General features: G+C 34.3%; 1 protein-coding gene across 6 annotated transcripts in view; it reads left to right on the top strand.

The window, feature by feature from the left end:
* LRCH2 (leucine rich repeats and calponin homology domain containing 2) overlaps positions 1-15,851 on the top strand; it is a 101,158-nt gene that overhangs the window by 44,058 nt on the left and 41,249 nt on the right. For all 6 annotated transcript variants that reach the window (XM_058536552.1, XM_058536553.1, XM_058536551.1 and 3 more), the window contains exons 6-11: positions 4,793-4,926; positions 8,862-8,949; positions 9,255-9,366; positions 9,572-9,669; positions 9,763-9,821; positions 12,073-12,180. In XM_058536552.1, coding sequence (XP_058392535.1) covers positions 4,793-4,926; positions 8,862-8,949; positions 9,255-9,366; positions 9,572-9,669; positions 9,763-9,821; positions 12,073-12,180 — 599 coding nt within the window. The remainder of the gene's footprint in view (positions 1-4,792; positions 4,927-8,861; positions 8,950-9,254; positions 9,367-9,571; positions 9,670-9,762; positions 9,822-12,072; positions 12,181-15,851) is intronic.

Raw genomic sequence — 15,851 nt, 5'->3', positions numbered from 1 at the left:
TGAATCCCACTTGATCATGGTGTATGATCTTTTTAATGTATTGTATTCGGTTTGCCAATATTTTGTTGAGGATTTTTGCATCAATGTTCATCAGCGATATTGGCCTGTAATTTTCTTTCTTTGTATTGTCTTTGTCTGGTTTTGGTATCAGGGTGATGTTGGCCTCGTAGAATGATTTAGGAAGTGTTCCACCTTCCCCTATTTTTTGGAATAGTTTTAGAAGGATGGGTATTAAATCTTCTTTGAATGTTTGGTAAAATTCACTGGAGAAGCCATCTGGTCATGGACTTTTATTTTTTTGGGAGGTTTTTGATTACTATTTCAATCTCTTTACTTGTTATTGGTCTATTCAGATTCTCCATTTCTTCTTGGTTCAATTTTGGGAGGTTGTATAAGTCTAAGAATTTATCCATTTCTTCTAGATTGTCCAATTTGTTGGCATATAATTTCTCATAGTATTCTCTTATAATCCTCTGTATTTCCATGGTATCCGTTGTAATTTCTCCTCTTTCATTTCTAATTTTATTTACTTGAGCCTTTTCTCTTTTTTTCTTAGTAAGCCTGGCTAAGGGTTTGTCGATTTTGTTTATCTTCTCGAAGAACCAACTCTTTGTTTCATTAATCCTTTCTACTGTTTTTTTGGTCTCAATTTCATTTATTTCTGCTCTGATTTTTATTATTTCTCTCCTTCTGCTGGCTTTGGGCTTTGTTTGTTCTTCTTTTTCTAGTTCTGTTAGGTGTAATTTAAGGTTGCCTATTAGGGCTTTTTCTTGTTTGTTAAGGTGGGCTTGTATCGCTATGAGTTTCCCTCTCAGGACCGCTTTTGCTGCATCCCATATGGTTTGATATGGCATGTTATCATTTTCGTTTGTTTCCAGATAGTTTTTGATTTCTCCTTTAATTTCATCAATGATCCATTGGTTGTTCAGTAGCATGTTGTTTAATCTCCACATTTTTGTCACTTTCCCAGTTTTTTTTTCATGGTTCATTTCCAGTTTCATAGCCTTATGGTTTGAAAAGATGCTTGTTATGATTTCAATCTTCTTAAATTTATTGAGACTTGCTTTGTTTCCCAACATATGGTCTATCCTAGAGAATGTTCCATGCGCGCTTGAGAAGAATGTGTAGTCAGCTGTTTTTGGATGGAGTGCTCTGTATATGTCTACTAGGTCCATCTCGTCCAGTTTTTCATTTAAGTCTACTATTTCTTTATTGACATTTTGTCTGGATGATCTATCCATTGCTGTAAGTGGGGTGTTAAGATCCCCTACTATTATTGTGTTGTTGTTGATTTCTCCTTTTACGTTTGTTAATAGTTGCTTTATGTACATTGGTGCTCCTATGTTGGGTGCATATATATTTATAAGTGATATGTCTTCTTGATGGAGTGTCCCTTTTATCATTATATATTTCCCTTCTTTGTCTTTCTTAACCTGTTTTATCTTGAAGTCTACTTTGTCTGATATGAGTATGGCAACACCTGCTTTCTTTTGTTTGCCATTAGCTTGGAGTATTGTCTTCCATCCTTTCACTCTGAGCCTGTGCTTGTCTTTAGTGCTAAGATGTGTTTCCTGAAGGCAGCATATTGTTGGGTCTTGCTTTTTAATCCATCCTGCCACTCTGTATCTTTTGATTGGAGAGTTCAATCCATTTACATTTAGGGTAATTATCGATATATGAGGGCTGAATGTTGCTGTTTTGTCACTTATTTTCTGGTTCTTTTGCATTTCCTTTGTTTCTTGTCCCATTTGTTTTGGACTGCCAATTCAGTTTGATTGTTCTGTCTTATGACTCTTCTAGTTTTCTCTTTGTTTATCATATGTGGTTTTGTTTTGATTATTTGTTTAGTGGTTTCCTTGAGGTTTGGGCAAAAAATCTTGTGTATGAGATAGTCCATTATCTGATGGCCTCCTATTTCCTTATACTAAGTCAATTCAGTCACTTTCCTCTTCCCCTTCTAAGTTGTTCTTGTTGTACCTTATTCTATCTTGTGTTGTGGCTGTGTGTTTACAGTGATGAGGTTAAATTTATTTTTGGTGAATTTCTTCCTTTGGTCTTTGAATTTAGTATTTAAGTGGTTGCTAACCTGTTCTGGTAAAGATCTACTATTTTTCTGAGTTTGTCTACCTACTTTCTCCTTGCTTCAAGCTTTGTGTTCCCTTTCTCTTCTTTTTTTCAGGCCTGAGGGCCTTCTTGAGTATTTCTTGTAGTGGGGGTCTTGTGGCCATGAACTCACTTAGCTTTTGTTTATCTGGGAGAGTTACTATTTCTCCATCATATTTGAAGGATATTTTTGCTGGATAGAGTATTCTTGGCTGAAAGTTTTTGTCTTTCAGTATTTTGAATATATCATTCCAGTCTCTTCTAGCCTGTAAAGTTTCTGTTGAGAAATCCGCTGAGAGCCTGATGGGAGTTCCTTTGTACGTTATTTTTTGTTTTTGTCTAGCTGCCCTTAATATCGTTTCTTTGTCGTTGACCCTGGCTAACCTTACCACTAGGTGTCGTGGTGAAGGCCTTTGTCTGTTAATATATACAGGTGTCCTGTTGGCTTCACTTACTGGTATTTCCTGCTCCTTCCCCAGATTTGGGAAATTCTCAGCTATTATTTCCTTGAATAGGCTCTCTGTTCCTCTTTCCCTCTCCTCTCCCTCAGGAATACCTATAATTCTTATGTTACATTTTCTAATAGAGTCAGATATTTCTCGGAGTCTTTCTTCATTTCTTTTCAGTCTTAGTTCTCTCTCTTCTTCCATCTGGAGTATATCTGTATTCCTATCCTCTAAAGTACTAATTCTTTCCTCCATATTGTCAGCTCTGTTCTTTAAAGATTCCAGATTCTCCTTTATCTCCTCCATTGTGTTCTTCATCTCCATCAGCACTGATTGGTTTTTCTTTATGATTTCAATCTCTTTTGTGAAGAAACTCCTAATCTCATTGAATTGTTTGTCTGTGTTGTCTCGTATTTCGTTGAGTGTTTTTATGATAGCTATTTTGAAATCTCTGTCATTTAGTTTATGGATTTCTGTGTCTTCGGGGTTGATTTCTGGGTGCTTGTCATTTTGTTTCTGGTCTGGTGATTTCATATATTTTTGCATTGTAGTTCCTGTGTTAGTTTTGTTTTTCCTCATCTTGGAAATCTCTGGTTGCGATTTACACCTGCCGCCACTGTCTTGTGGTAAAGGGCTGTGTAGTCTAAGCCCCCTGTGCTCTGCCCTGGTTTTTCTGCTGCGATCCGCAGTTTTGTTTTTTTTGTTTTTTTTTTTTCCCCGCTGCGATCCATGGGTCCAGTCGTTTGGTCAGGTCTGCCGCGGATCGCTTGGTCGGGTCTGTCCCAGATCACTGGGTCTCGTCTGCCGCGGATCGCTAGGTCTGGTCTGGTCGTTTGAGCTGCAGAGTCCGGTTTGCGGGGAGTGGGGAGCTCTCTCTTTTGCCCTCTGGGTCCCTGACGTGGGAGGCTTCTCGTTTTCCCCTCTTTATCTGCTCTCTGGGGTGCTCAGATGTTGATGGTAGCCCTGTGGCTCCTCTGATTCCTCTGTGCGGGAGTTTCCCACTGGCTGAGAGAGTCCAAAGAGCCACGGTTTCCCTGCTGAGGGCCACCCCTCCCCCCTCTCTGGGAGCCACGCGGACCAGGATCGCTGATCTGATGGGGAGGGAGAGGAGTTCTCCTTACCTCTCCCCACTTCCTCCGGGGGCCCAGCACGTTCCGCTCTCAGATGTGTGGCAGTGTGGATCCCTCCGCTCTAGCTTTTCACTGTCTGGGAATCCGTTGTTGGTCTGTGACTGTTCCTTTTGTTGTATCTTGTTGGGGGAAGAGTTCACGGGAAAGCTCACCCCGCCATGATGCTAGCTCAAAAGTTTTAATTTTCATTTTAAATGAAATTTTTCAGTGGTCAGGTCGGATGTGGTATCTGTTAGAATTATTTAAGAAACATTCTTCCTTTATACCTGGGATGATAATTACTTTTTAATATACTTTTCTTACTGTTTTCTTTGTTGATTATTTTTGCATGTATTGCTAGGTTGTATCCATAAAACAAAACATTTTTTATTATAATTTTTGAGAAATATTTATTTGATATCACTCATGGTGACTGCAGTTAAGCTTTGTAAAGCTGACTTATTTCCTTACCACTCATTGTCTACCTTTTTTAGATCTAATACTTTTTTTCACATAGTATTTTACCCCTCATTATTTCTTTTCTCCATCAGCAATGAAAATAACTTTTCAGGATATTGTCTTGCTTGAATTGACCATTTAAAAAAATTATTTTATTCTAACTGGCCTACTATCACACTTTTCAACAAGTTTATTTTTCCTATACTTACATTCTCTTGATTAGCTTTCTTCCAGTGTTTAGGCCAAATAACTTAGTGGATATGGTGAGATTACTTTAAAGAATTACATGGATTATTTTTTTCTGTTCTCACCACTACAATGAATGTATTTCTTTTCACTTTTTTTCTAATAAAGGCAACTTCCATGAATTATAAATTTTTATATTGTTTAGTAGTTTGTACGTTGGGCTTTTAACAAGAAAACTTTTAGTGAAATGCAGAAAAATTAACTTATTTTTTCTAATAAGAACAGATGGTAACAGAATTTTAGTTGGCATCAGTGTTGTCAGATATTTTCACTTAGTTTCAGAAGTACAAATTAAATATGCAAGGTATCTATCATGACTGTGATATCTCAGCATAATTGAGATTATTAAAATGTATAAATAAATTGGTAGATGACATTTATATTTGGACCTGTGTAATTAAATCTGCTTTCTCCGTTATTTATTGACAGATATGTTTAAAGGGTAAAGTACACATATTTAAATACTTAAATATCCAAGCATGTTGCAGAATGGATAAGAAGCCAGATTCTCTGGATCTTCCATCGTTGAGTAAACGAATGCCCTCCCAGCCTCTCACAGACAGGTAATGTAATATTTTTACAGTCTCATTTCCTGATGATTGGTGTCTACTTTCGGTATAAAAGATATTTATTAATCTTGAGTATATTTGTTTAGACTGATTGGCCCAGTGTTAAAATCAATAATTGGCTGAAGTGAAATATCACCATCACAGAATGAACTTCTGGGATACTAGAATAAATTTGGGATTTTCTCAAAAACTTAATTATCATTAAAGCTTTAGTAGTATAATGTAAATGTTTGACATTACAGTGCAGAAACACTAATTTCTCAGCACTTGACGACTGTTAATTTACTCCTGTGATCACTCTATTGTACATTTATAATAACAAATAGAATTTGACTTTGACCTGAGGTTAGTGGAAAAGCAAGACATTGGGGTAACTTTCTTCCTTTCTTCATATTCTTTATATTCTTTATGTCTGGATCAAAGATGATTTATCATTGATGTTCTCTATGATATTGATGTTCTGTATGATTTTCTCCTCATGAGATTTTGAAATGGTAGATTTGATATTCTGTTTTTAATTTATTCTTTCGAGATATAGATTGGTCTGAAAGATTTTAGAAAACATAATTCCATCCAGAGACTATGCCCCTGCCTAAAATATTTAAAGGTTTGCTATTGTATTTATGACAAAGTTTAGACTACTTGGAATGGCAGTATAGTGCTGTTGTTAATGGTACAATTTCTTGAATTCCCAAATAGGACTTTTTCTTGAATATTTCTATTGTCTAAGTAGAATTAAATATCTAAACATTAAATTTAATTCCTAAAGATTATTTTGTTTGACATGAATGGTTGTAGACCAAATAGGTCTACAAAAATTAGACTTAATTCATATCCTAATCCCTATTAGTCTGCTTTATATTTATTTAAAAATGAATTTACTTTAGTAACAGCATTCATTATATTAGTCATTTATTTCTTTTACAAATATTGAGTGCCTACTGGTAGGTTCTGGGTATATTTTGTTGAATGACATACACATTGTTCTCGGCCCTCATGGAGCTCACAGTGTATTGCAGGAGGAGTCAGTCAATAAACAAAGCAAGGAAATATAATACCCACACAGACACACATATAGTTTCAAGTTGTAGTGAGTGCTATGAAGGAAAGGAACATGTTTCAGGAGTACCGTCAGGGAATGTATCTTTGGGAAGTTGAGGTTTTAAGTCAAGACCTTAAAGGAGAAAAGCTAGCTGTGTAAAGAGCGGGAGGAAGAGCATTTAAGGCAGAGAGAATGACATGTGCAAAGGCCTTAAATTAGGAAGAACTTGGTGTGTTAAGTGAAAGAGCAGTGTGGTTGGAGCAGAGTGGCTGAAGGGGAGAGTGGTGCAAGTTGATTTTGGAGAGAGGCAAGGCTCACGTCATGTGGGGGCTTTGGAGGCTGTGGTAAAGAGTTTGAGTTCAGTGGCAAGTTATTGGACATTTATAAGCAAGGGAATAACATGATCTAATTTATGTTAAAAAAAAACTATTTTGGCTCTTATAGGGAGAATAGATTGGAAGTAAACAAAAGGAGAAGCACAGGGACTAGTTAGTACTGCCTAGAGATCAACAGGTCTTGAATAGGGTGATTGCAGTAGAGATGAAAAGGAGTAGACAGAATTGAAATATATTTTGGAGATGGTCTCTAGCAGTGCCATCCAAGAGAAATGTAATGTAAGCCACATATGTAATTTTAAATTTTCTTGTAGTCCATTAAAAAAAAAGTAAAAAATAAACAGGTGAAATTAATTTTAATAATGTGTTATTTAACTCAGTATATCCAAAATACTATTTCAACATGTAATTAAATATAAAAATTTGTGAGTTATTTCACATTCTTTTTCTTCCTATTAAATCTTTGAAATCTGGTGTGTATTTTACATCTACAGCACGTCTCAATTTGGACTAGCACAGTTCAGGTGGTCAATAACCATATATGGCTAGTGGCTACTGTATTGGACAGTGCGGGTCAATAGAGTTTACTTAAGAGTTGGCTCTTGGGTGTGCTAATCTCTCCCTTGCAGCTGGTATTGAACTACTTAGAAACTTCTCGTATGTACTTTCCACTTATGCCCTTGGCTATATGATTCTTAATACCTAGGAAACCCTTCCACGCCTTGACTATTTTGTATACTCTTTATTCTACATAGATAGACATGACAGTAGTTAAGTATATCACCTCTTGGAGTCAGACATATTACACCCGTGAAGCCCTTCTCTGATTCTTAATAATTGCATGTCCTTGTGTCATAATGTCTTTGGTCTTCAGTTTTCTTATATGTGAAAAGGAAAATACTCGTATGGATGTTGTCAGGATTAAATGAAATAATGTATATACAATACTTAATAGAATGCCTTACCCGTAATGATTCCTCAACAAATAGCTTATTATTATCGTTGTCATCTATTACAAGTGCACGGATGTATTTTAGTATAGTACATGATGTATTATTGGAGTCAGATGGATTTCGGCTCTAATCATGGTTTAATCTCTTAATTCCTCTGTTGCCTAAGTTATTTAATCTCTCTGAGCCTGTTTCTTTATTTAAAATGTTAACAATACCCATTTCATAAGCTTGTTCTGAGAATTAAATGTGTGCTTGGCAACTAATTCAATAACTGATACTGAGTAAATGTTATAATTTTTCCCTTTGGCAAATTAACTTTTATAAGCTTTATTATAATCATTTATAAAAAGAGATAATAATGCATAAATTGCAGAATGTAAGGATTTTAAATAAAATATGAGGTGTACCTGGTACGGTACCTAACAGTTTAGACACTCAACAAATGCTAACAATTATTGTCTTTGCATCCTTCAAGACTAAGCTCAAATGCCACTTTCTTGGGTGAGGTCTTTCCTAGGAGAATAAAGAAATCTCTCTTTTCTCATAGCACTTTATATTTACCTTTGTTAAAGACTTCAAAACATATAAACATACTCATTTCCCTCTGGGCTGAGAACCTTTTGAGGTCATACATGTTTTAAGTCATCTCATCTGATTTCAGAAGTTCAGCATAGTACCTGACACTTGGTAATTGCTTCCCTAAGTTTATTGATATATTTCTGAAAAGTATAAAAATCAGTACTTAGGAAGAAAATATAGCATAGTGATTAAAATCAGGGGACTTTAGTGTTAGATAATCTCGGAATCAAATTTAGATTCCTATTTGCAAGTTGTGTGTCATTGGTAAGTTGTTCAATCCCTCCTGGCCTCAGTTTCCTCATTTCAGTCTCTTCAGTAAAATGATAAAACACCAACAACCTGCTAGAGTTTTCACAAGGAATGTATAAGGTATTGTTTTTAAAGCACTTAGCCCAATTTCTGGCACATAATAAGTCGTCAATGTAGAGTGTATGGTAATTTTGCAAATTAAAGTGAAAAATGCTTTGTAACCTGGGTGGTATGCTTTGTAATTCCGAAATTTGCAAGGACAGCTCTTTCCTTACACCAAAACAATTGTTTGTTGAATGCTTTGTAGACTTCTTTTTTTTGTATTTCCTCTTTTCTTAATTATTAAATGGGCATTATTTATAAAGCTAAAGAATGTTTTTAAGAACTAATGAAGAAGAAACTGAATTAAAGTTAAAAAAATTTTAACGTTCTATGGTCAAATTTGTCAAATCAATGAGAAAAATGGAAAGGTCTTTTATCAAGATGATTTTCTAGCGGGGCTATCTGCTTTTCTGAATCTCTCAGGAGAAATAATAGGCTATTGTTAACAATTGACACTTTACAACAGAGCTCATGAAGGAAAAATATTGCATGAGGAACATGAGTATAGCGTTTTGTAGGAAGATTTTTGATATTTTCCCCCTCATGTCCTTAAGGATCTTACACATCAAAAATATGTATTCTGTATTATCTAGGGAAATTTTAGGTCAAGTCTGTATTATCTATTTAAGAAGAAAACCCTAACTGCCCTTAGAATTTCTATTTCCATAGTATGGAAGATTTTTATCCAAATAAAAATCATGGCCCTGACTCTGGAATTGGAAGTGATAATGGCGAGAAACGATTATCTACAACAGAAGTGAGTCTTTTCCATTGCTGATCTATTTTATTTTAAAATTTCATTAGAGCTTTAAAATAGACACTTGCAGACACTTGATTTATTTTGCTTAAAAATATGATCATCATTGCAATTTATGACTTCAAATGAAAAAAGGACATGCACATTTTTAAAAGCAGAACAGTAAATCTTAGCATATTAATTTTTGGTTTGAAAACTAGAGATCTAAAGCAGATATCCTATACTTCATATGTGAAATTAAAGCTACTTAATCCTTATCATACATTTAAAATGCCTCATTTGTACTTTGTGCTTATTCCTTTCAGCCATCAGATGATGACACTATCAGCCTTCACTCTCAAGTCTCAGAATCAAATAGAGAGCAGGCATCAAGAAATGACAGTCACTCAATAGGAAGTAAACCTGATTCTCAGAAAGGTAATTCGTATGGTATCTGCTATTTTTATTTCATGTACATAGCCCTTATTAAAAATGGATCTTTTATTAAAAATGGGCTTTGAAAAATTATGGTATCTTTGGCCAACTCTTTTATTGAGAAAATATACTTCTATTTTAAGTGCTGCAGTGTCACAGCACACTGTTTGCTGTTCATATTTTCTAATAAATATTAATCTATACTTAGACCAGGAAGTGTATGATTTTATTGACCCCCACACAGAAGATGTAGCGGTCCATGAACAAGGAGATGCACATATTGGATCATTTGTCTCTTTCCTTAAGGTAAAGAAAACTTGAAACAAATACTAATAACATGTTCTCCTTGATCTCATAAAGATGAACCATACAATTTAAAATAACTTTCTTTTGTATAAGGGAAAAGAAAAAGGTCCTGAAAAATCTCAGAAAAATGAAGAATTAGGAGATGAAAAAAGGTAAGCCACACGAATTCTCAAATTGCCATGTTACTTATAAGTACATGAAATATTTGTTAGATATTCTTACCTGAAAGAGTACTTGAAAGAATGTAATATTTTTGTTCTTTTGCCTGTTATGTTCAAATAGTTAATTTGTAAATACTTCTGTCTGCATTTCTCAATTAAACTGAAAATTATAGTAAGAATTAAGTTGAGTGTAGTATATACACTGTTTTTTCCCCAAAAGTGTAATAATAATGTATCCTATTATTCTTACTGAGGAGGACTGTACTTTCACATGCATTGCTTCATTTGAGCTATTTAACAACTCTTTAAAATAGATGATGTTGGGCCGGCCCCGTGGCTTAGTGGTTAAGTGTGCACGCTCCACTACTGGCGGCCCAGGTTCGGATCCCGGGTGCATACTGACGCACCGCTTCTCCGGCCATGCTGAGGCCGTGTCCAACATACAGCAACTAGAAGGATGTGCAGCTATGACATACAACTATCTACTGGGGCTTTGGGGAAAAAAAAGAGGAGGATTGGCAATAGATGTTAGCTCAGAGCCAGTCTTCCTCAGCAAAAAGAGGAGGATTAGCATGGATGTTAGCTCAGGGCTGATCTTCCTCACACACACACACACACAAAAGATTAAAATAGATGGTGTTGACGTCATTTGACCAATAAGGAAACTGAGACCTGAAGTTTCAAATGCCTGGGACTCAGGTGTTCTGACTCTTGGTCTAATACACTTTCCATTTCATCAGACTGGTTATGGTAATTTTAAGGGTATTTATTTCAGTATTTTTGTTAAAATAATTGTACTTTGGATCTTTTCTGTACCATTTATACTATGAAATCATGGAATATGACCCACCACATTTTTCAGTTACTCTTTCAAGTTGCTTCGTAGCTGCAGGAGGAAGGAAAGGAGCATTTGTTGAATACCTATCATGTACCAGGATCTGTGCTCCATGCTTTCCCATGTTTCTTATTTACTCTTCACTAAATCCTGCAGGGTAGATATTGTCCTCATTTTTACAGATGAGGAAGGTGAAGCTTAGAGACTCTAAAGTTTCTTGCCTAGAACTACTCAGATAGTGTCCGCTAGAATCTAGAGTGTGAACCTAGCTCTCTCTGATCCCCAAGCTTTTCTCTTTTCTCTACATTGTGCTTCCTCCAAATGACTTCATTGGTAACTTTTTAAGCAGTCATTAATTAGTCATCTCTGGTACCCCATAAGGAGGTACATTGCTTTGTCTTGTACTCTTTATATTTCATTCTTCTCTTTCTTTCTCACCTTATCTCATGAGGACAGTTTCCTAAACTTGAGAGTCACCAGTGGCATGCAAGATAGGGTAAAGATACAAAGTATTAGGATTTGATACTGTTTTTTAAATATCTTTGGGATAAAATTATTCGAGTTTGGAGAACAATTTATTTTAAAATTTGTTTTCTTTGAATGATAAAAATTATATATTTTAATGAGTAGTTTTCAGCAAATTTACCAATCTTATCTGAACCTATTTTGCATTTTCTCTACTTAAACATTTTACATAGAGATTTTAAAAATCAAAATGAATAAATTGGTGGGGCCGGCCCGGTGGTGCAAGCGGTTAAGTACGCGCACTCTGCTGCGGCGGCCCAGGGTTCGCCGGTTCGGATCCCAGGCGCGCACCAACGCACCGCTTGTCAGGCCATGCTGTGGTGGGGTCCCATATAAAGTGGAGGAGGATGGGCATGGATGTTAGCCCGGGGCCAGTCTTCCTCAGCAAAAAGAGGAGGATTGGCAGATGTTAGCTCAGGGCTGGTCTCCCTCACAAAAAAAAAAAAAAAGAATAAATTGGTAAAAGCAGAGTGGTTTAATAAAATGAGAAATTTTCATAACATTTTATAATTATTCATAGAAGCAAGCTATATAGAGCTCTGCAGTCCTCATTATACTCAAGACTGGGAGTCTGCATTGTTAAATTACTATGGCTATTACACATTTCAGAAATTACAAAATGATAATACAGTTCACTTTGTTAGCCATTAATTATATTAATATAGCCAATATGCCACATTTCCTATTGAATAGAGAGGATAGATATGTTTTTATGTTCCTTAAATATTCCTTATTTCTTATTTTAATGTTTTAAATACAAGAACATTAGGATTTTGGCTTTCACATGGAATTAAGAACAAAAAATGGTTTCTACTTCTGGAAACTGGCGTAAAATGTCATCTGCCTTACTTTTTGGATAACTATGTTTGTGTCGCCTTTCAGACTTGGGAAAGAACAGTTACTTGCAGAGGAAGAGGATGGTGATTTGAAGGAAGTAACTGATTTGAGGAAAATAGCCGCTCAGTTATTGCAGCAAGAACAAAAGAACAGGTATCTTTTTCAGTAACGAGATTTAAATAGGCAAATTTTATAATCATTAAATCTGGTTATTTAAAAATTATCAAATAAAGTATATGAAGTTTTCAGTAAACAAAAGGACCATCTTAAGATCTATTTCAAGAGATTAACTACTAAAAAACAATAGGAGATACTTAGGAGAGACATGTAAAGTTATATATACAATTAACAGAATACTTTATACTCATATAATCATTATATTTAACTATTGCTTAGGTATCTCCTTTTTATTCCTATGTGCTAAGTAATAATAACTGATTTATTTGTTGCTACTCATTTTAGCTCACAATAGCATTAGATACGTCATAGGCATTTTTTTCCAAGTACATGTTATAGGTATGTAGTGTGCTTTTTATCAGATTCCAAATTACTTGGGGTATGTGTAAACTCCTTAGAATTGAATTGAATTATATAAAGGTTGATTGAATCAGCGTGATGATTTGAGGGTCACAGGTTCACTTTGGTGTGTTTCTTGGTCAATGAGCATTTCTCCTTCTGGCGAGGCTTTCTCCAAATGCATGTCATTGGCAATGAGGAGTACATTGTGTGAATGAATGTAAAAGCAGTGCCAGTCCATTTTTAGTACAGAGAAAGTTCCGTGTGCTGCTGAGGGTCAACTGTTATTGCCATCTTCATGTACTAAGAGTACTACATTTATAGTTTTGAAATAAAGAAGATCTGAGATGTTTTTTGTTTTGAGAAAATTAAAAGAATAATTTCGGTACATTTAATGTGGATAACTAATAAGTATTTTACTTCACTTATTCAAAACCATAAATATTTATGGATCACATGACCATGTTTTGGGATGTTTAAAATTTAAGTATACTGGCATTTGCTTAAATATACTTGGAAAAACAGTTACTTGTAAAACTTATTAAATGACAGATGTGTCATTTTAGGGGCCAATATTTTTTTCTAAATAGTCACTAAATATCTTTTTTTTTCGCACAGCTACTACATTTATAGAATTAAAAACCATACTAGAAAATATCACTCATCTTTATCCCTTTATGTTCTAATGTATCCTCCTTCCCAGTTCACATTTTTCTTCTACCATAACTTTCTGTCATCCTTTTCTGTGAAGTTTATCTTCTAATCTTTTCCTGTGCTTCTTTTCTGATGGGCCTTTTTTTTTAATTGGCTACTTAAGAGGTTGTGTGTATTTTTCCCCCTCCAATATAATCAAAATATTGATCGTCCCTATAGTGTAAGAGGTTTGATGAAGCAAGCCACCACCCGCTCTGTGTAGTTTAAAAAATAGTAGAGTTTCTATGTCCTCTACCTGGCAGGTGAAAGAATTGTATTGATCATTATGAGCAGAGAATATTGATTTTGTAAGAACCCACAACAATATCCATTTCTCTCATTTTGTTAGGAATGGCATTTGAGTGCATAATTTTAGATTTTAGCATTGCCATATATAATATTTCTATATTTTCAATTTTCTACTATTGTATTTGTTTTTCATCTATCTCTGTGACTTGAATTATTTTTTCTAGCCTAGATACAACATCAAATGATGTTTCATAGGTCTTGTTTTTGTGACAGTTTTGTAATCAGTACAAAAGAGCACCTAGCACTGTGCCTTATACATAGTAGGTACTCAGTAATACTGTCATTGGTTAATTGGTTGCCTAAAATGAGATCAACAAATTTTAAGCTAATAGGAGCCATTAATTTAGTTAATATGTTCTCCCTAAATAACTTTTGTTATTTTGTGAGATGTATGCAAAAGTAATTTCTGTCTTTCTCTGATGTTTCTCTTCTTTATCCTCCTTTTCAGATGTTAGTGCATATGAATATAAGATCTTTTTAGATTAAATATTAATATGCAGTGACATTAATGTAATAATTACGTGTAACTTTTGAAGGCATTAAAATATTTATGATATCTGGTCATAAAATAAGAAGCACATTTTACTTTTAAAATTTATAATTTATAGACAATTTATATTAGATCCCTAGCCAGTTCTCTTAATGGCTGAACTTAAAATTATTTCAGAAATTTTTAATACTGAATCTAGTATTAAATGCTCTCTTCCCTCCTTCTAAAATATGCTGCTATTGCTCACATGTCTTAGATGTAGATAATTAACATTTTTTGTTTACTGTTACAATACTTGAAATTGAATGAGTCCAAAAAATCAAAGGTAATCTTGTATAAAAATATATCCTTTAGAGGATTTGATGTAATTTGTACCTTCTTTAGTTGTCGATTTTCCCTTTCACACTATACTGTGTTTTAGATTCCAACTTTTTAAATGAAGAATCTGAAATGCTATTTAAAATTGGAAGTCAAGTAGGAGTTGTAACATTTCTTTTTAGGTTTTATCACAATCATTGTAATGTTTTTGTTTGTTGTTAGTCTTGATTTAAAATAATTTATCTGGAGTAAGATTACTCTTGCATATCAGGAGGTACTACCTAGGTCTTCTACTTTGATGGTATTTACTACTTAACTGTTCTTTAGCTAGCTACTAGCCAAAGGTAAATGCAGTGTTGGCTCTCAGCTAAAAGAAGCCATGCATGCACACCAAAATTAGAGGCAATTAAAAAACTACTTATGTTGAGTTCAGTGATGATTTTCTTAAAGCAGCTTTGCCACTTGTTTAGTTCATACCACTTTAAAAAATATCTTTGATTCTTTAGGAAATTTTATACTAGTACTTGGTGGATGAAACTCTCCTAGGAAAGTAGCAAGAGGATATTACACAGAATTAATAATCAAAGAGGGTGGGAAAAGAGATGAGCAAATAAACCATCAAGTAGATAACTCACAAGCGCTTAAAGTCTGAAGGCTAGTATTTAGAAGACTTCCCTCTCTTTGTCTGATTGAGATGCTTAGATTAAGCTACTTTCTATTGACAGTTTATTGTTGAATTTTTAAAAGCTAATCTGTATTCCCCTTGTCAAAATATTGGATTATTTCTACTCGTATTTGAGTGTTTTAAGTCCCCCTGAATCAGTCAGTGACCTTGTCTGTATTAAAATAGCTATTCCACAAGTCCTAATTTTACCTTCATTATACTTTTGGAAATTAAAAAAAAAAAAACTATCGTCTTAAAAAATCATTATCTTAAAAATAATGTTACTCTGTAAATTATTTAGCCAATTATTCAAATTTCTACCAACCTATCTATGTGTATGAGTATTAGAGAAGTGGCTACTGCTCTTTTTCTTCTACTTTCTTATTATGTGGCTTAATAAGTAGATATTTAGCTTCTTATTATGTGGCTTAATAAATAGATCTTTAGGTGGCTTCTTAAAATTTGTTTGGTTATCATCCTAAAGAAAGGATTACAATGTATGTGGGCTTTTGCAATGAATAGCTTCATTTGACTGGTTCCCATTGCATACTCATTCCTGCTGACTTATTCCATAGTATTTTCTATTATGGCTTTCCTTTTAATAATTATTTTATTTGCTTATAGGTGTGTCCTGAAAGTTTTTACTTATTGTGGAAAGATGTGCTTCTGAGTACTATGTAATATAGCTAAATAAAAAAAAACTAATTATGAAAAGATATTAAAGTATGGTTAAGGGTCATGGAAAGCAAAATCAGATTTGGAGAAGTTTATTATTTTGGTTTAGAATTATAGAAATTATCTACATTACCTGTTCCATGTGATTTTTTTTTTTTT

The sequence above is a fragment of the Diceros bicornis genome, chromosome X (assembly GCF_020826845.1).
Source record: "Diceros bicornis minor isolate mBicDic1 chromosome X, mDicBic1.mat.cur, whole genome shotgun sequence".
Taxonomy (NCBI): Eukaryota; Metazoa; Chordata; class Mammalia; order Perissodactyla; family Rhinocerotidae; genus Diceros; species Diceros bicornis.
Note: the sequence above shows the minus strand (reverse complement) of the source record. Positions and strands in the feature narration are given on the sequence as shown.